The sequence below is a fragment of the Toxorhynchites rutilus genome, chromosome 3 (genome assembly GCF_029784135.1).
Source record: "Toxorhynchites rutilus septentrionalis strain SRP chromosome 3, ASM2978413v1, whole genome shotgun sequence".
NCBI classification, from domain to species: Eukaryota; Metazoa; Arthropoda; class Insecta; order Diptera; family Culicidae; genus Toxorhynchites; species Toxorhynchites rutilus.
In genome coordinates this window covers 252,648,343-252,668,340 of record NC_073746.1, presented here as the reverse complement: position 1 = coordinate 252,668,340, position 19,998 = coordinate 252,648,343, and the positions used below count along the sequence as shown (strand labels likewise).

General features: G+C 37.7%; 1 protein-coding gene across 6 annotated transcripts in view; it reads left to right on the top strand.

Moving 5' to 3' along the window:
- The window catches only part of LOC129775563 (influenza virus NS1A-binding protein-like), a 48,390-nt gene extending 28,810 nt beyond the window's left edge, over nt 1–19,580 (top strand). For 4 of the 6 annotated variants that reach the window (XM_055780433.1, XM_055780431.1, XM_055780434.1 and 1 more), the window contains 7 exons: nt 5,373–5,491; nt 7,961–8,044; nt 8,196–8,327; nt 8,443–8,781; nt 8,835–9,513; nt 9,579–9,942; nt 17,543–19,580. In XM_055780433.1, the coding sequence (XP_055636408.1) occupies nt 5,373–5,491; nt 7,961–8,044; nt 8,196–8,327; nt 8,443–8,781; nt 8,835–9,513; nt 9,579–9,942; nt 17,543–18,227 (2,402 nt within the window). In that variant the 3' untranslated portion in view covers nt 18,228–19,580. Of the gene's footprint in view, nt 1–4,765; nt 4,855–5,372; nt 5,492–7,960; nt 8,045–8,195; nt 8,328–8,442; nt 8,782–8,834; nt 9,514–9,578; nt 9,943–17,542 lie in introns of those variants that run through there. The other 2 variants (XM_055780436.1, XM_055780435.1) reach the window with 2 other exon arrangements.
- Nucleotides 19,581–19,998: the final 418 nt, after the last annotated feature.

The window sequence follows — 19,998 nt, the reverse complement described above, 5'->3', positions numbered from 1 at the left end:
TCACCGATCTGACTTTTATGTCATTATAATATTTGTTTGTTCATGCCTGTTGAAATATCGAAATAAACAAGCGATGAAAGCGTATCGTAAAATGAGTTTAGATGAATGAGAATACTACCTCGTAGTAGTGAACGATGGTCATGAAATGCGTCGAAAATAGATTCAAAATACTCATGCGTATTTATGATTGGTACACTGCTTGTATTCTAACTACGAGAAGATACAGTCATCAACAAAAGTGAAGAGCATGGATATACTTCAATATTAAATTCGAATGTTTGTTTTTTTTTGTCTGAGTTCTTCATCAATTTCAAAAGTTTTTCAATTGCAACGCAAACGTGGCCTTTGGAGCACGAATCACAAAAGATATTTACTCGGAAATGGTCTCGTTGCACTTCAACAAATACAGAATGACGCAATGTGATTTACCGTGCTTGCGGAACTGCTAGCACGTGCTAATCTACGTCGGATAATTAGTACAAGTATAATTATCATGATGATGATTACTTTGTTGGCAATGATAACACTTCAGATAAAACTGCAATAAAATTAACAACGCATGTGTCTCGATCATCTGCAATCATCTGCTCACGGTTTTCCCTATAAATACTTACACTACTTAAAACAACCATGTCTGAGACATCTCCAATAGACGCGCGATATGAATGGAGAAGTACTGACGTTATGGAATTTATATTGATAAGTCGAAATGGACATTCGGAATTTAGGATGTTTTGCTTGGTTACTGCTATGCTTATCCATTGAATTAGATGGGGTTTATAGATCAAGGAGTTTTGGAATGTTTGATTCTATGATAAGCCTGTGCGGAAACGTAAATAGCAAAAATGCCTTCGCTGGTTGTCATATCGCTATCTCTTTCCAATCCCATTATCACGGATATTTATTTTGGAAGCACCAAGTCTTACTTACTTTGGATTGTCATACATTCTTAGAAGAAATCGATTACAATCGAACACAACATTTTTCTCCATGTTTTACCGTTTCAACTTGCTTCATGCTAAAGCCTGTTTCAGTTAGAATTTGGTCGCATAATGTAGGACATTTCTCTGCATAGAAATAACGTACGGAGAAGGGTAATTTTCTAGGTTTTTAATGAACTTCGAGCGAAAAAACATGAAAATTATTAGTCAGCTGTTCGGATGAATTTTAGAACTTTCCATGTAATACCACCGATCAGTTTCTGTATAGTACTGATGGTAACCATATTTGCTATTTTGTTCCCCCACTTTTCCATTTGAGTTAGTTTTTTGATGGTTCTGCCACATTTCTTCAGTTTACCTTTGGTAATTGCCCAATATTTTTTCGATGGGACGAAATAATAAATTTTAATAATTTGGTGGATTGATATATTCAATGAAATCGATCTTGTTCTCCTTATACCAGTTGACTGTAATGGCAGCTTGCCTTGTCAGGCCAGAACTTCACCGGAACTTTCTGTGCTGAAGATACTCCTCCTTGTAAACTTTTTCATTCATTGCTGCCCCAGTGACGAAAACTTTTTTCTTCTCTCCACAACTACAGATCCCTTATCGAATCTTCAACTTACGGGCAAATTTATCTGCGTAAACAAATTTGAACCTACTCGCAACATCCCGTATGGTGGCTCAGGTAGTGACACCTCAACAACTGTAGTTTTTGAACAAATAAACGAAATGTAATGAAACTTCACACATAAGCTAGTGACGGGTGAACCTTTCGAAATGAATCTTGTTCATTTTTTAGTAGTGCCATCTGTTGAAAAATGCCGGGACTTTTCAGCCCATGTAGTATATACAGCCATTTCATGCCAAATCGATATACAGGTAAACTTCGATATAACGTACATTTCACTTTCAAAATTGTACGTTGTATCGAATTGTACGTTATATCGAAGCATAATAAAGTACCCACAAACGTAGTCTATAATACATTATTGTGTTGCTGTTTTATTAAAGTTAATGAATAACTTCAATCAGAAAACAAAGCCAGTATTTCTCATGATGCTTCCCTTCGTACTGTTGATTAAAGCTTGATTCATTTAGAATCCGGAATCACAAAACCAGTTGTATTTCGGGATTGATTGAAAGTACAAAACTTGTTTTAGCATTACAATACAGATAATTCATTGTTCTATCAGAAAAAAAATGATGAAAAAAATTTTCCTTTACACATTGGAAATGTGTACGTTATATCGAGTGACGTTATATCGAAGGTACGTTATAACGAGGGTACGTTATATCGAAGTTTCCCTGTAGTGGTTCTCAGACCTTCGTTAAAATTGGTAGTTTTGTTCATTATTGCAAAATATTGACTTCAAAAAATTGAGACGAATCAGCATACGGCTGAAAGTCTCTATAATAAATAAAAAAAAAAACTTTAAAAATTCATAACTATTCAACAACTGAACCGATTGAGATGATCGACATATCAAATATCAAGGCTCCTTTGAAAAAATATTACACCAACGAAAACATTGATGTTGTTTTCGAAATTATTAATTGTATTTATTTTCTATAGTTTACATTATCTCGGGACTTTAAAAAGTCATAACTTAAAAAAGAAAAGGAACACATATCTGATTTTTGGATATGTTATGTAAAAAAACCTCAGACTTCAAGAAAAAATATTACAAAAATATGGCGCCCTTGGTCCCGAGGTCATGAGAACATTAAAAAAGTATAATAAATAATTACGAAAACAATTTTTTTTTTTTGCAAGTGTGGTATTTTTTCAAAAAACTGGCTAGCAGCTAACTGGCTAACTGGCTAATTTGATATGTCGATCATCTAAATGAGTCTAGTACTTCAAAAGATATGAATTTTTGAAGAAAAGGGGAAAAATTAAAATTTTCGAACTACCCGGAAATAGAAATGGGCATCCTAATGAAAAAAATTAGAAAATACGGGTCTAATATTTTGCGATAAGGAACAACACTACGAAAATCTGAGAACCACTATATCGGTTTGGTATGGAATGGCTCATTCCTATGCGAATAGAATCCAATTTGTTCGCAAGTGTGATATTTTTCTACTAGCTCTTTGGCTTCAATTTGATATGTCGATCATATGAATCGATCCAGTAATTTAAAAGTTCTAATTTTATGCAAAACAGGCATTTTTGGAAAAAAAGAAAAAAAATGATTTGCGACCACCCCAAAATGGAAATAGGCACCACAATGAAAACATAAAAAATACGGGTTTAATATTTTGCGATAAGGAACAAAACTACCTGTTCTGGCAAAAACGCCTAACAACCTCAAGGACGGAAAAGACGTATCAAGGCATTTGAACCGAAAATTAACACACTAGATCGACGCAACGAAACAGGTTTTTCTATAACTCTATATTCGACACGTAATGTATCTTGTTCCACTGCTAACAATCAATCTTTGGATAATTACAGTAGAGGCCAAAAAACTTGTACATGTTTAAAGTAATGTCAATAAAACGTACTGTGGTGATCACTGTAACATTATGGAAATAAATTTAATTGTTTACAATTTATAATGAAGTAATTAGGCTTTATTTTCAATATTTCATGTATTCGAACTCAGAGATTCTATCTCAGGTTGCAACATGAAATTAGTGGGCGACTTGCCAAAATCGAACGGGTATGGTAATTGTATGTTATTTCATCCAACTCGTGATTATTAACCTTGTTCTATAAGACGAGTCGAACGTTACATGGTCGTCTCGTTTATTTTGGTATTACATAAGACGAGTAGATCGTCTCTCGAATGCTAATGGAGCAATCCAGTAGTCGTTGTCGTGCAAAGCATCCTTTGATGCGATTGTTCGCCTTGTTGATTCAAAGCATCGGTATTCCTTGCTATATTGTACGTCTGTTAAGGGAAACAAATGCATATAGGTGATATAAAAATATAGAATTATTCGTGATAAACCGTTGATTGCGTAAATAAACATTGTCCCATTTTTTCCGTAGCGAAAAAAACATACTTATGTTTATGTAAAGTAACGAAAAAAACATACTTATGTTTATGTAAAGTATTTTGGGATAATGTTACAATCAGTAACAATGTTTTGGGATCGATACCAGGTGTCTTGGCCAGATTCCAGACCAGAAAAGTTGGATTGACACCATCTCGAATTCTGCATGAATCTTTTCACTGTTGGTTGCAGCATTTTCAAACACTTTTGATGCTTGGTCAAAGAAACCAATTCACCCCACAGAAACGTGTCCATGTCACCCCACACAACACACAAAAATTAAAATGCAATTCATTTCATTTATTGTTATCAAACTTACAGTTTCGCCACATCAAATTGTTCCTCTTCTGTAGGCGAACAGAACTTTACTGCACAATACACGAAAAGTTTGTTTAATTAGCGGGAAAAACCATAAAACCACTATCGGAAAACTCACATTTTTTGACGATCAAAGTGCTTGCTGTGTTTATGCTACCGTTTCCCTCTACTTGTGAAGTTTTACCAAAGTTTTTTTTACTTTAGGTACATACGGTTCAACAATAGAAGGAAATGACATTATAAAAAATCCAAGTTGAGCCGTAATTTTTGAGATAAAGGGGTAGTATACCCTGCTGCTTGTCTCTTGCTTGTTAGTATAATTCGAATAAGTATATATCATTTTAGTTGCAAATGCGCAAAGTCACGATATCAGTATATTTGCAATTCATGAATCGTCGCTATGCCGTGACTTATACCTTTCAGTCACACACAAACTAATCTGATGAAATCGTAATATAAACTTGTGATAATTTTCAGTAACAACATAAAGTTTGCAACTTTCTATTGTGGGTGGCGGTAGGTCAACTTTCAACGGATCGCATCGTGATTTGCTCAGTTTGTATTTGAAACCAAATTCGCTCAAAGGAAGGTGAATTTACAAAATGTCAATTTTAACTGAACGATAACATTGAGTAGCTGCCGTTTGGAACAAAAGCATTATCGATTTAATATTTGTGACGAGGGGGTAATTGCACGTCAAAAATTTTCCACTGTCGAACTTAATTTCAAGTATAGTCATGGAGCGAAACGGAAAATATATCGATATTCTGCTTGCTGGTCCACTATCGGAATCGTTCAAGGTCGATCAAAAATGTTGTCTTGTGTAACCCCTTATCCTGTGGATATTGCGATTCTAGAAAGAACATTGCACAGTCACCACTACAGCCTTCAACTGAAAAACTTCCGCGTTGATGGCATTAGTGAAATTGTGCGAAGCCAGGGAACCATTCAGTTGCAAAACGGGTCATGCCTAGCATGAACTCGAGCGCGAGTACAATCCATCTCATAGCAGTATTTATAGATTGTTGCAGTTGTTGAAGTTCCTCGACCTAACCAACGTGTCTGACCTAATCTTGTCTTTTATTTCTTCGCTTCCATTATTTGCAGATGACGCCATGGAGAGCTGCGGTTATCTCAGGTTCACTGACGAGAGCATGAAAGCAAACTTTTTGCAAAGTCTGAGCGCAATGCGTCGCCATCGATTGTTTTGTGATGTGATACTGTTGGTAAGTAGTTGCTTATCATGAAAAAATATATATGTATGAAACATTGGGCCAACCCACACGAAGAGTTGAATCTCTGCCAAACATATTTTTTGTCTCACCATTGATGTTGTAATATATTCAGCTGTCCGTCGATTTCGGCGTTTCTCTGGTCGTTCACCTCACTATCGGATAGTGGAAATAGCCGGCCGGTCTTGTGGGACAGAAAATTTTATTCCGCTAGCGAACTAGTAAGGATTCACAAGCGGTATGAAGTTTTTGTGAACGTTCACATAAATTTACGCGTTGATGATTCAATGACCGTAGGTGTTTGTTGTCTCTTGCTAATCTAAATTTTAATGTGATCGTCATATGACACATTGATGGGCACATTTGATTGAAAATCATTTGCCCTTTATCCTGTTCGTGTAACATTTCTGGAACTCAATTTTCGATATAACCAGCAGAGACGTCTTCAACTTTTTCATTGTCCCTTCTTTCGGCTTCTAAAACATTTTCCCAATAATTGTTCATTGACTCAATAGAATATAAAAACTCACAAGGATACATGACAGGTGAGTTTGATGAACAAAATGCATTCTAATCGTGTTATTCTGCATCGAAAACTGAACTAAAGACTAACTGCAAATATGGCGCAAGCCTCATTACGTTAATAAGTTCTTCCATCCCCTGATGGATTGCGACTACTTGGAAAACCATGAAAATCAGGGAATACCAGGAAATTCAAATGATGTCAGGGAAAATCAAGGAATTTCGTTGTTAATCAAGAAGAATTTTCAATACCTTTCGATTACTATATAAGCCGACTAGAATTTTAATTATTGCAGCATTGATTGCAATTGATACGACAAATGCGTATTTGATTAGTCAGGTGCTCTATCGCTTCTTAAGTGAAAGTTCTTCAAATGTGTTTGAATAAGAAGAAAAGAACGATAAAATCATAAAGTTTTCTGGCATTCTTCTCAAATTTCCTTCTGAACTGAAAGTATGGAGCTCTGGACATTTATAGTTATTGTGTATGTAACAGATAATAGTTATTACTTGTAATATAAGAAGGATAATAGTACTAAGCATGAAATGGCAGACAAAACCACGACCAAAGCAATTTGAAACAAATCGACACTAAGTCATGATGCGCGTCCTGCTCCATATGTGCCTGTGAAATTGTTCTCCAATTGTCAAACTAAAATAAGTTCCTAAAAGTCATATGAAATCTTAGAAGCATAGCCAACGAACAGAAGCCGGCAATGATTTCGAATATTTAACAGATCATTCACACTAAAAAGAGAAGAAAAGTATCCCCTTTTTAATTCTTGTTTCAATGGCCAAACTTCAACTTTTCTTTTGCAGAGACCACCACACGTAGTTCGGAGGAAGTAATAAGGATAAAGTAAAGAATTTAATAGCATGGAATGAAGCATTTTGAAAAACTTTAGGTTTTGTAACAATTAATAACTCATTTATTGTGACAGTCAAGGTTGGTAAATAAGTGTACAGTTCAAACAATTACCATGGAAACAAAAAACAAATCATCCTTGATCCCAGAGTCAATATTTTGTATGTTCTATTTTGGCATCAATGACCGCTTGAAGGCTATACGACATGCTTCCACGAGGTTTAGCAGGTTGTGATGATCAATTGATTCCCATGTTATCTGCAACGCTTCGAACGACAGATTTTTGTTGGTCACGCTGGTCTTATCCATTTTGGAATCCAATAGGATAAATTCTCTATCTTATCTAAGTCCAGTGAATGGGGAGGCCAATCGAGCAGCTTTATGTGTGATCCGTTTTGCGTTTGCGTTTTGCGAACTGTATGCTTGAGATTATTATCTTGTTGTAAGATAAAGTTATTTTCAAGAGCAAATTCCAACAAGGATGACTCCAAATTTCCCGAAAGGATGTCGATGTATCTATCACTAGTCATTATTCTGACCAATTCTCCCACTCTGGACCACGCAAAACGCTCCCGCATCATGATGTTCCCTCCGCCGTGTTTAACAGTTTTCTGAACATTTTTATTCAGAAGTTCCGTGATCGTCGTTTTGCTTTCGTCGGATCACATGACCTCTTTCCAGAAGGGTACGAATTTATGCGCATACTTTTTCGCGAAATCTAGCCGCTTGATCCGATCGCGCTTGCTGATGAGTGGACGCCGTTCTGCGAACTTGCTCTTCATCCACGGGGGATTTTTACCGTCGAAAGATGCAGGAAAGAAAGTTTTCCAAACAATTGGCTGTCAAAGGATTAGTATTTCTGGATACTAAATGATTCAGGCTTTTTCAAGATGTGGGAAGAATGAGAAAATGATGAAATTCGACAGCTAGAAGGAACAACAGTATTTTACGAGCATTATTAGCTCTTGATAGGAATAATAGTAAAACTTTCCATTCAGAGCTCTCGCTTTCCACGCCACAGAAACACAGTAATTCATTCCCATAATTAAACGTTCTATTTTTCTACACCGAAACAGGTCGATAACACAGAAATTCATGCCCACCGCAATGTGCTCGCTTGCGTCTCTTCCTATCTCATGGAGCTGTTCAGTTCGGATGTGGTAAGTGTCTACCTCGAGCAACTTCCGGACTAACCATGTATTGTGTCTTGAGTTTTCAGATCAGGGCTCCCAACCGGTCAAAACGGAACAAAACTTGATTCGATTTGTTAACAAATGATCTAGAATCGTCTCGTTGGTTTCTCTTTTCCAGGGAAATCTCAATGGGCCTGCGGCCGAAGGTAAGACGCCCTACTACCGACTGAACAGCAATATAACCACCTATGGGTTGCAATATCTGGTCGAGTACGCCTATACCGGCTCGCTGGAAGTGCCCAGCGATATGGTGAGTTTTGACTATTAGTGAGAATGGAGGCGTTTCTGGACACACCGCCAGCATCTCTTTCTTTCTGTGTGTATTTGTTCCGAACTGGAACAGTTACCGTTAAAAAATTTTCTAGATACGCGATGTGTATCTGGCTGCATGGCAGCTGAAGATTGACAACGTGATCAAAGAATGCGCCCGGCACATGGTGAGTGACCTCGAGCCGGAAACCTGCATCGAAACACGCTCCTTGCCAGGGATCAATCGCAACAAGAACTTTGTGCAGGAAGTCGATACATACATAGCAAACAACTTTGCTGTGGTCTCACAACAGCCAAGCTTCTTACAGCTCCCATGCATTCTGATCGAAGTACTGTATCAAACGAAGCAGGAGATGTCCTTGGTTACGGAGACCTCTCTCTGCCGCTTGGTGCTTGATTGGATACGACGTCAAATGATGGAAGAGGGTATTTCGGTAAGATAAAATGGTTTTTTGTCAGCAAACAAATGATGAGACTTTTTTCACAGGTGACTAAGCTGATGGAGCGATCGCATATGCTGTATCTGGCGCTGGATAATTCACTGCAGGATTGTTTTGACTTACCCCCCGGTCAGGAGTCGGAAAGTGATCTTGTCCAAGACTACAAACGTTTAGTTCTGAAATGTCCTGGTAATAAAAAGCACAGAAAAGCACTGAAGACGCCAGGAAGACCACGCGTGATTCTTTACAACCGAGCTATCGGGGAGCAAGATGATGATGTCAATCAAAATTGTGACTGGAGTCTCATTGGCAGTTCAAAGGTGGCGGATCATACGTTCATTTCGCTCGTTACTCTCAACGGAAGTCTGTCGCGACTATCGATTCAACTACGTTTGAACGTACCAACTACTCCTTCTCCAATCACCACTCCCGACACGATAAGCTCCAGTGTTAGCAGAGATGAGGATCTCGGTGAATCACAAAAACCGGAACTGTTTTGTGAAGTGGCCACAATGTCCGGACCCAAATGTGGCCTGGGGGTGGCGGAATTGGAAGGCAAACTGCTTGTTTGTGGTGGGTATGATCGGGCGGAATGTTTGCGATCAGTTGAGTCGTACTGTCCGGACACGAACAGCTGGACCCAGGAATCGAATATGGGCGAAGCACGAGGACGTGTACAGATCGCAGTGATCAACGGTGTTGTGTATGCTGTCGGTGGTTGCAATGGTATGTGTTACTGACGTTTCTAAACATTTTTTAGTAACAGAGTAATGGTCATTTCGTTTTTTCAGGAACAACTGAGTTGGATTCCGTAGAATGTCTCTCTAAGGCGGACAAAAAGTGGAAGAAAATGTGCAAACTTCCGTTGGCTCGAAGTAATGCCGGAGTATGCGCTCTGAATGATAAGATTTACTGCATCGGTGGATGGAATGGCCAAAGTGGCATCCGTCAGTGTGATGTGCTCAAACCGGAAGAAAACAAATGGTTTTCGATAGCGCCGCTCAACACAGGCCGCTACCAAGCCGGTGTAGCTTCGTATCGGGGTAAACTTTGGGTTGCAGGTGGCAGCGATGCGTGGAACTGTCTGGGATCGGTGGAAATGTATGATCCAGAGGATGAACAATGGAGCTTCGCCCCCTCGCTGCTGACCCCAAGGTATATTTATTTGTTTTAATAACGACTGCTTCCAATTGATCGTAGTCGTATTTTCAAATTGTATGGTTGTGGAAGCCTTTGTGTACAGTTATTCACCTGATCCTAATTATAAAATGTAGTCTGTGTAGTATATCTTCGTTGAAATTTTTCTGAGTATAGTACTAGTTCGCTATCTGGGATGGAAAAGCAACCTAATTATCGAGTTGCACTCACTAACTAGCTGTCAAACGTCAAATAAAACCGAGGGAAGTCTGTGCTTCAATGAATCCTTTGTACTGAATAGAAACTCATGAGCTTGGAATCGTTCCAATTTGGCCATACAGTGTAACGATTGCAATTTCATCTGAAAGTCTTCAGATTGCTTGTTGTCGTCTCAAATGTAAGTCGCTTCAAATCATTATCATCAAAGATAATTAAGGTTCAGGTCAATAACGGAGAGCAACTACGAAGTGTACAGTCTACCCAAACTGAAGCTCAAGTTCTCACTGGAGAGTTTTTCGCTGGCGTTCACCGAGATTTTCACCGATTTGCAAACACTCACATTGGAGTGCTTCAAGATGGACTCGATGTACACCTTCTGGTCTAGAGTGATACCATCGTTCGCCATCTCAATCCGGATTCCAACGCAATGTTTGGCTTTTCTGAGGTCCTTCATGTGGTTGTGGTTGACACCGTTTCACTCCAAAAGCGTTTCGAGAGTTTGGATTCGAACAATATATACTACATGAGCTGTCTCGGGATTTTTAATGAAAACAATAGTTTTTTGAGCAAAGCTGTATTTATTCCACAACATAGTTAGCGAGTAGCGAGTTTCCATCATTTAGATTCCCTTTCTGTAGTACGTACCGTATAAGTTCTCGAAATATGGATCAGTTTCTGCGTTGACTTCCTCATTCGGTGCGAAGCTCTTTCCCTGGATCCACGGCGTGAGGTTTGAGAACATGGGGGCCAAGTCTAGAAAATATGGTGGGTGAGTAACCAATTGGAATTGTAATTGGTCCGACTTGGCCATCACTTTTAAGGACGTATGTGACGGTACGTTGTAGTAATGGTAGGGAACTTTTTTCTTCGCCATATGGGGCCGTTTTTTCTTTATTTCGTCGTTAAGTTTGTCCAATAACCTTGCATGATACTCTACGGTAATTGTTTTTCTCTTCTGCTGTTAATCGATGAAGATTATGTCATTCACATCGCAAAAATTGGAGGCTAAAACCTTCCCGGTCGATCATTGGTTCTTTGACCGCGCTGGCCGGCTTTCGTGGCTTGTCAGCCATTCTGTAGACTGCATATTGGACTCAGGAGTGTGGTAATGTAACGTTTTATCCATTGTCACAAAACGTCTAAAGAAGTCCGCTGGATTACGCTTCGACAACGCCAAACCGGCTGTTGAATCATCAATGCGCCGCTGTTTTTGGTCGACGGTCAGCAAATGCGGCACCCATGGCGCAGATAGCTTTTTCATTTCCAAAATGTATCAGCTAACTTGCGAATCAGTCGCACGTAATTCGATCGCTCGCAATGCATATGCAGAAAACAATCACTGCCGCGTATGAAAAAAAACAATGCTGGAAGAGAAAATACTGCAATTTAAGTCCCTTCTGATGATGTAAAAGAATTTTCCTATTCTATTATATAGTCTTGATCCTTCCAGCGAGTAGTAAGTATCACCTTAACAACAGAATTTTGTTTTCTCCAGTGGGAGCCAACAAACTTTATTTTTCCCCAACGGCGTTCAGCAGCGTTTACATATGCCTGAATTTATTCTATTCAAAGTGGTTATATATACCTCGAAGAAATGTATCATAAATATTCTCACCCGTTTACATCTATTTTCGCGTGAATAAATCCTAATGTAAACCCGCCATAAGGCAAGTCGAAATTCTCATTCAGCTGCGAAATAAATATTCAGTCAATCAATCTAGTTCTCGATGAGTTGTGCAATGTTCATATTTTCGTCTGTTCCTTTTCATCGAAAATTCTTTTTCAGAGAGCGAGATGTGGTGAAATCTCTCTCTATCTTTGAAGTCCAACGGAAATGTTTTTTTCGTTTCTAATTTAGTACTGAAAATATGGAAAATGAAACAAGGATCGAAAAATCAAAACTAACTTGACCAACGTCAGTCTGTTTAGCCTAATCAGTTCTGATTTGACACGTTGTAGGCGTGCAAAATTCGTGCGAGAAACAAGATTCTGAAAACGAAACCTTTTTTCGGCTTATAACTCGCCAAAAAATAAAAATCGGCATTGCATTTCTCGCAAAAATCGAAGTGAGCGTATGAATTTCCATTTCCTCTCATATTCTCAACTATTTTTCCTTGTGGGTAAAAACGGATGTTTACTCTCTAGTAGACGAATATTTCGAACTCTGAGTTGTATGCAACGTTTCAGATCCCACAGCAGCAGAACCATAGTTTAGGGCAGCGGTACTCAACCTTTTTTCATAGGGGCTACAAACACTTGTTAGTCATGGTGTCGCGGGCCACAAAAAAACAAATAAATAAGAGTGATGTTCAAGACACAACCGCATTGTAAAAAAAGAACTACGAAATTATTGCCGACGATAAAAAACATTAGTGATTTTTAATAATAAAACTCTTTAATATACATATTCGATAGTAATGACAAAGACCGATAAATCAATGCTTTCACTCAGTGAGGAGCTGCACTGAAACTGAAATACTGATCTTGAATATTCAAGTAGTTTCTTAGTATCTCTAAACAAGAAGACGCAGAACGGCAACAGAAAATCCAAACCGAAACTATTGTGTGGTGACGGCAGAGGCGAAAGCAATAGCATCGAAACAAATTTTCAGTTTCAGTTTTCCACCGAAGAACACAACTCTCAATACTGAAAAATGCCTTACTTTTAACCCGGAAACAATAATTGTAATCTCGAAAATTTAATGAGCGATTGAAAAAAATCACAAATAAGTCATTAACGATTTATGAGATATTCAGCTAGCGACCGGACGGGAGCAAGGCTTTCCAAATAGTATTTCTCAAGGCCGAGTTCTTGAGTTTTTCCAATTAGTTTTTTTTTCAATGCTAGAAGCGAATTAATTGAGGAAGCTTAGAGCCCTTATAATTTAAAACAACATCATTACACCAATAAAGATCCAAACATACTGAATTCACAGAAGCCCTCTTCAGACAAAAATAAATAAGGTACACCGGGGCAAGTTGAAATTCGGGGTAAGTTAAATCGGAAATCATAACTTATACTAGGAATGATGGATTGACGCGATAAAAATGTATAAAGTAAACATTATCTTTCAACCCACCGTGAGACAGCCATTATCAGAATATTGGAATGCATTAACGCAATCCACACCTTTGTTTACTCTTCCTTGTTCTGTGAAATCAAAACAAATATTTTTTCGCGCTGGCTGAATCGGTCCAAAAACACTGTTTTTTTCAAAAATATCGCCAGAATTGCACGTCAGTAAGTTGAAAGTTAAAACCAGTGGAAATCGACTATTTTTTAAACATTACCGCAGATTCCGGACGTTATTTTTCGATGATTGCTGTATGAATGAATGATGACAAATTAAAAAAAATATGAATCATTCATATTTCGTTCCTCAGTATGTTCTACAAAATTGATGAATACACAGACATGATACAAGTAAAACTTGTTAATTTTGCAACTAGGGGTCGTTCAAATATTACGTATCGCATTTTTTTACTATTTTAGACTCCCTCTTCCCTACATAACATATAACAAATGGTCATTTGCATAACAATGTTTAGATTTAGTTGGATTTATTCCTAAACAAGTTTCCACAAGCCATCCCCTCCTCACTTTTTGAGTGCGTTACGTAATATTTGAATATTTGAATGATCCCATAAACCTCATTAGTGGCCGTTTCGAGTGGCTCTACTCTGACATGAAAGCGTATTCTTGATGTTATTGTTTCGTATAATAATTCGTCATATGTAGTATCCATTTTGTGTGTATTAGACTACTCCCCCACATCTCACGTGTACTTAAACCCTTTTTCCAAATGTTTATATGTAATACTTTCAATTTAGTGTTTCATAAATCAGTTGTAGTTAACTCGAGAGGTAAAACCGCACATTAAACTCATGATATTGCCGCGTTTCAACTTACCCCGCTCTACGAGACAACGGGAAACAATGCATATGAAAACTAAACATTTTCAAAATTGATATTTTTCGAAGCATCCAGTGTGATTCCTAATTTTTTATAGAAAGTCATCTGTTATACCTTGTATTTGTTGAAAATTTCTATTTAGTGATTTGGTGATTTTTTAAGATAACTTTTAAGTTGAACTTCGAAAAAATCGTTTCAACTTGCTCCGGTATACCCTATAAAAAAATTTTTTAGAATGCATCGAAATTTCTAAAACGGCAGCGGCCATTTGTGTTTTTTTTGTAGACGCAGCTGAAGATGGTTGATTCATGATTTATTCTTGTTTTCGCGAAAACAAAACACGTACTAAGAACAATACACGTACTCATATTTATAGATTTTTGTGATTTGAACCAGTTTGCTTTAGAAACAGTTCTGAGCTATTGAAACAAGTTTTTGGGCCAATAAGCTACCAGCATTACTCATACATCTTTTATCACTCTAATGAAGTAATTGACATAAAACTTTGCCCAACCGACAAAGAGGTACTAACGCTCAATCCTTTGCACCACAAAGAAAAGCTCGCGTTTTAGAAATGACACTAACATTCCAGAAATACAGAGGCACTCTTCACCAGACATCATGCAAATCAACGCGGTTCCTCCGCCGAACGAAATTGTCCCATACTGCGCGATATCTATCTTTCATTCTTCCTTATGGCGGGTTTACATTAGGGAGATCTATAGGTATAGATGGATTTATTCACGTGAAAATAGGTGTAAACGGGTGAGAATAAATATGATACACTTATTCGAGGTATATATAACATGAATAAATTCAGCATATGTAAACGCTGGTGAATTTCTCACTGGTGAGAAATCCCTAGAGTTGGATGCAGTTCTACTTCAGGTGAATAAATTCACCGAAAATATGAATATATTCATTATAGAAGTTCACGCTAGTGTAAACGGTTGATGTGATTTCTATAAATCTCATCATATTTCTTCACATGAATATATCACTAGTCTAAACCCACCCTTAGAATCGAGTAAAACTGTGGCTTATGGCGGGTTTACATTAGGGAGATCTATAGCTATAGATGGATTCATTCACGCGAAAATAGATGTAAACGGGTGAGAATATATATGATACACTTCTTCGAGGTATATATAACCACTATGATTAGAATAAATTCAGGCATATGTAAACGCTGGTGAATTTCTCACTGATGGGAATCACTAAAACTGGATGCAGTTCTACTTGAGGTGAATAAATTCACCGAAAATTTGAATATATTCATTATATAAGTTCGCGCTAGTGCGATTTCTATAAACCTCATCATATTTCTTCACATGAATATATCCCTAGTCTAAACCCACCGTTAGAATCGAGCTGTGTGTGACATTAGCATTGAGAAAGACTGCTATCTGATAGTAGAAGCAAGGCGACTTGAATGATGATGATGATGATGTTTTGAATTATAGAGGCTTGAAAATTCATCAGTTAATTCGTCTCTAACCTCGAAAAAGACCATTTTGGAAAAATAAACTAGTAAAAAGTAAACACTCGGCCTTGAGAGAGGTAAATATTGTGCCTCGGCCACGGTAACATGATAGAAAAATGTGTTTTCTTTCAATTTTCGTTAATTTTGACCATAACCGTAATGAACACCGTATCGAAAAAAATATATGAGAATTTCCGATTCAATTCGAGTGCAAACCATCAAAATCCGTACAGAGCTAAACTAATTATCAACGTTAAAACTATTTCATAAAAAAAACATGACCTGTTTTCTGATTTGGTACTATTACTGAAAGACGTACAGTGACTCAAACTCGAAATCGTACCCCACCATGCAATTTTTTTTTCACAGATTTCACAGAGATATTTCCATTTGAATGAAAAATTTCCCCCTAAGTTTATGGATGAGGAGTGCTTATTTATACGTGTGAGTGTCATCACTCCTTGCATGAAAATGAAAATTACGAATCGTTTATTCTGAGAATATGCATAGCATTTTTAATTTCTGGTACAATGCGTTGAACTGCCCTTTGAATTTACTCCAAACTTTGATCGATCGACTAAAAACCACTGACATTACGACTTACTGCAATATTTGCAATATTTGTGTTTGTGGCACTTTTTAACCCGTTGGGGTCGTTTGCTCTCAGACACCACAGCAGGGAATCATACTAAATACTTTATTCAACAATTTAACATTTTACATTACAGTTTACATTTTTTCGAATTTTAATATCTAGTGATCTTTTTCATGAATGTATATGGAGTGTCTATGAACAATAGGTAACAGTACTCGGTATGACAAAATATTATAAGCGTAGAAAGACAAGAGGATCTATTTCAAGGGAAATTAATCCCGACCGCAAAGGATTAAAGATTGATAGGAAAAAATAAAATAAGTCAGAGCAATAAATTAAACTTGTACAGAATTTATTTGAGTTTTGAAATTACAAAATGGTAACGGATCAGGCGGGCCAACCAAAAGAGCCCGGTGGGCCGCAGGTTGAGTATGACTGGTTTAGAGGAATTAATTTTGGCTGTGAAATTGTTGGCCCAGGAATGTCGGTTTGCTCGCAATTTCAAGTCCAAGGTGGAACTCAATGAAATAATACAATAAATAAATAATAGCTACCTCGTGGCGAAATAGATGTCGCGGCGTGTTTTTTTCTGCCTCTATCTTTTCAAGCGAGTTGCATAGTGATTCTGTAGATCTTCCCGAAATTTATCAGTAAGAGAAAGGCATTTGTCTTATGCCTCTTTTGTTTTGTTTTGGATAATTTAAAGATTTGTTCAAGAATAAAAGCTCAAACTTCGCTACCGTAAAATTCATCTGGTGGCGCACCTTCGACACTTGCGTTTGTTTAGATTGTTATTCCCCCTTATTCCACGCGGCGAGTGACGTGAGATAGCAAATTTTCTCGCTTGATTGTGGAAGCTACATTACTTTTCAACTTATTTTTTATAACCGAATCGATAACATATGAGGACACGACTTCAAATCTCACTTAGTGACAAACTATAGTCACACCAGTCGCCGACGGGAATGCACCACTCGCCGCGCGGAATAAAGGGGATTTTGACACTTGGCGGATCACGGTGGGCTCGATTTGATTTAAAACGTCTAAAATAACAAATACTAACATGTGTACAGTGTTCGAAAACATAGTTAATCAGAGTTTTCTAGTAAAACTCAAGGAGTGCCGATCTTACCCCCAGTGTTGGGCTTACCTACAGCTCCCCTATGGGAGGCTGAAAGTCTCATAACTTAAAGTAAACCCTTTCAGGGCAACTTTACAAGCGGAAGGACATTTGTTCTTATTTTTGTCTTCAAACCCATTTTCAACCATAATAACTACTGTTTTAACTGTTTCAGTGAGTTACAATATATAATTTTCGTAAGCTGCGCTAAACACGCTGTTCAATCTTAATCTACGAAAAATCCAAGGCAGCATTTTCTAAATTGTTTTTTTTTGTTTATTCCTATAGGCGAGGCTGTGGGCTGGCCGAATTCAACGGAAAGTTATACGCAGTCGGTGGTAGTGATGGAGCTCACTCGTTAAATACAACCGAATACTTTGATGAGGTCAACAAATGTTGGGTTTCTGGACCGAACCTAACCTCACCACGTTCGAACGTTTCCGTTGCCGTTGTACAGGACCGTCTGTACGCGATTGGAGGATTCTCCAAGAAAACATTCCTCAACACAATCGAATATTTGGACAGCAACACGAACGAGTGGACCACATTTGTTCCCCAGACTAATCAGAATATCGATAATTTGCTGCAGACATCGTTGCAGAATGCTTGTTTCAGTGGAAGAGGCGGTTCTTCGACATCATCTTCGCCGGACCATTTCATCAATGAACAAAATAGTGAGAACGAGCACACGTTTAAACCTATAAAAACTACCGAAGTAAACGTTTACGACTTGGGGAAACTCAATGGCAAAATTTCTTCAACAGACAAAGAGGTGACACAAATTTTATGCGGTTCCGAAAATGCGGCAAGATTGAATAGTCATTCGTGCGCTAAGAAACTCGCTGATGAGGACGATGATGAACCGAATGCGAAACATAATGGTACAAATAACACACACGATAGCAGTATTAAACTACAGAAAATTTTGAAGAACAACTGTGCTGAAATTGCAAACGAGAATAATGGTAGCTAACTAACAGGTCCAACGGCGGCGGAAACCGAGATGCAGCAGTGTTGTTCGACCTCATTTTCCACCACCGAGTCCGAACTGGATTAAGCCATAGTTCGGTAAATGTTTTTGGAACAAAAAATCTACGTTTCGCATGTTTCGTAATATTTCAATGGTTTTCTGGAACATTTATATATTATTATACAACAGTAAACTCAATATATTTGATAAGTGATCTTTTTAATATTACTAAGAGCAAAATCTGGGGATGGTTTACATCGCTACGGCAAATAACTATGACTCATCTGCAAACATCCATTTTAGTGAAATAAAATTAACATTGTGGAATGTATATTTTAGCCAAAATAAAACAAAAAACACTTGTATCAGGTAAAAACTATCACCGCTAAAATACTAGTTATCCTAGAAGGTAAAACTGCTACAGAGACTATAAATGTAACTGATGCCGAGCCAGTTGAAGATGGCCATGCAAACGGTTATTTTAAATTCATCCGGGATACAAACAATTCACACTTTATTCGACAATAACTTGTTTTTGATTTACAGAACCCATTTCTGACGTGAATTATATCATACCGCCTGATGAAAGGATAAATGCGGTTCAGTTTCTATATGACGTAGACAGCATAATGAAGGCAAACGCTATTTTTCCGAATATTTCGAGAAATTAGATTTCGACTAAGACATCTGCATAAAAATGTTATACTGACGACAGACTTATTGGTAGCAAGAAGGTGAATAATAAAGACAGAATGTGTAATCCGCATCTAGGTTAGTTAAATATCGTTAAGGGAAAAAACTTTTAAATAGCTGTTAAAGAATAAGCCACTGTGAAAAAACACTGTTTGATATTTATGTTCTTGGAAAACATTTAAGAGACTACTTTAGGTCTATTCGCACTATCGCCGTCTAATTTTAGCGAATCTACAAAACTGCACGCTTTGACATGGATCAAATCTACCTTTTATATGACACCTGAAAACGGATAGGACCAGCAATCAATAACTCGAACTTATTTTTATTGATGCAAACCATGATTTCCGTAGGAGGACGACTATGAAGTTTATATCATCCAATACTGATGCATTCTACTGCGGATTGGTGCAGAGATCATTCGAGCGCTACTATCATCCAAATATTTTGATGCTACTAACTATTTAATAGCAATATGATGTGCATTTAGCCGTTATAAAACATTCTTGTGTGCTAATGATCACCAGGAGAACTGTATGTTAACATTTAAGTATCAAACCTCACAGCAAGTATGTGCATTGAACAACCGATGTAGAAGATGGAGATACGGATATCGTTTCCGGTAATAGTCGTTGAACATGAGAATAAAGTTTAATGAAATAATTTGTTATGTGTCAAGCAAAAGAAATCCTACGTCGGGACTGGACTTGCTGATCGCTCGCTTTGAGGTAGGTGGCTACATACTCTATTCATCTCATACATCAGGATTAATTTTATGATATGGAATTAATACACATGTTCCCAACAGTATAAATCTGAGCATAACTGCAGAACAGAAAAGCAGAAAAAGTAGTGTTTCATTAACATATTAAGGGCCGCAAAGAAATCTGTAAGACATGCGCCTGGGACCGCACGTTTTGGGCAACATTGAACGATTCAATTGTTCGGATTCCACGAATGAGATCGTTTCCTTCGGTGTGGATAAGACGAAGGCGACCCATCGGTAGGCCTTGTTAGATTCTTGGCAAGTGTAGAAAACACGGAATATTTCGTGATCGATCCGTAACAGACATGAAAATGT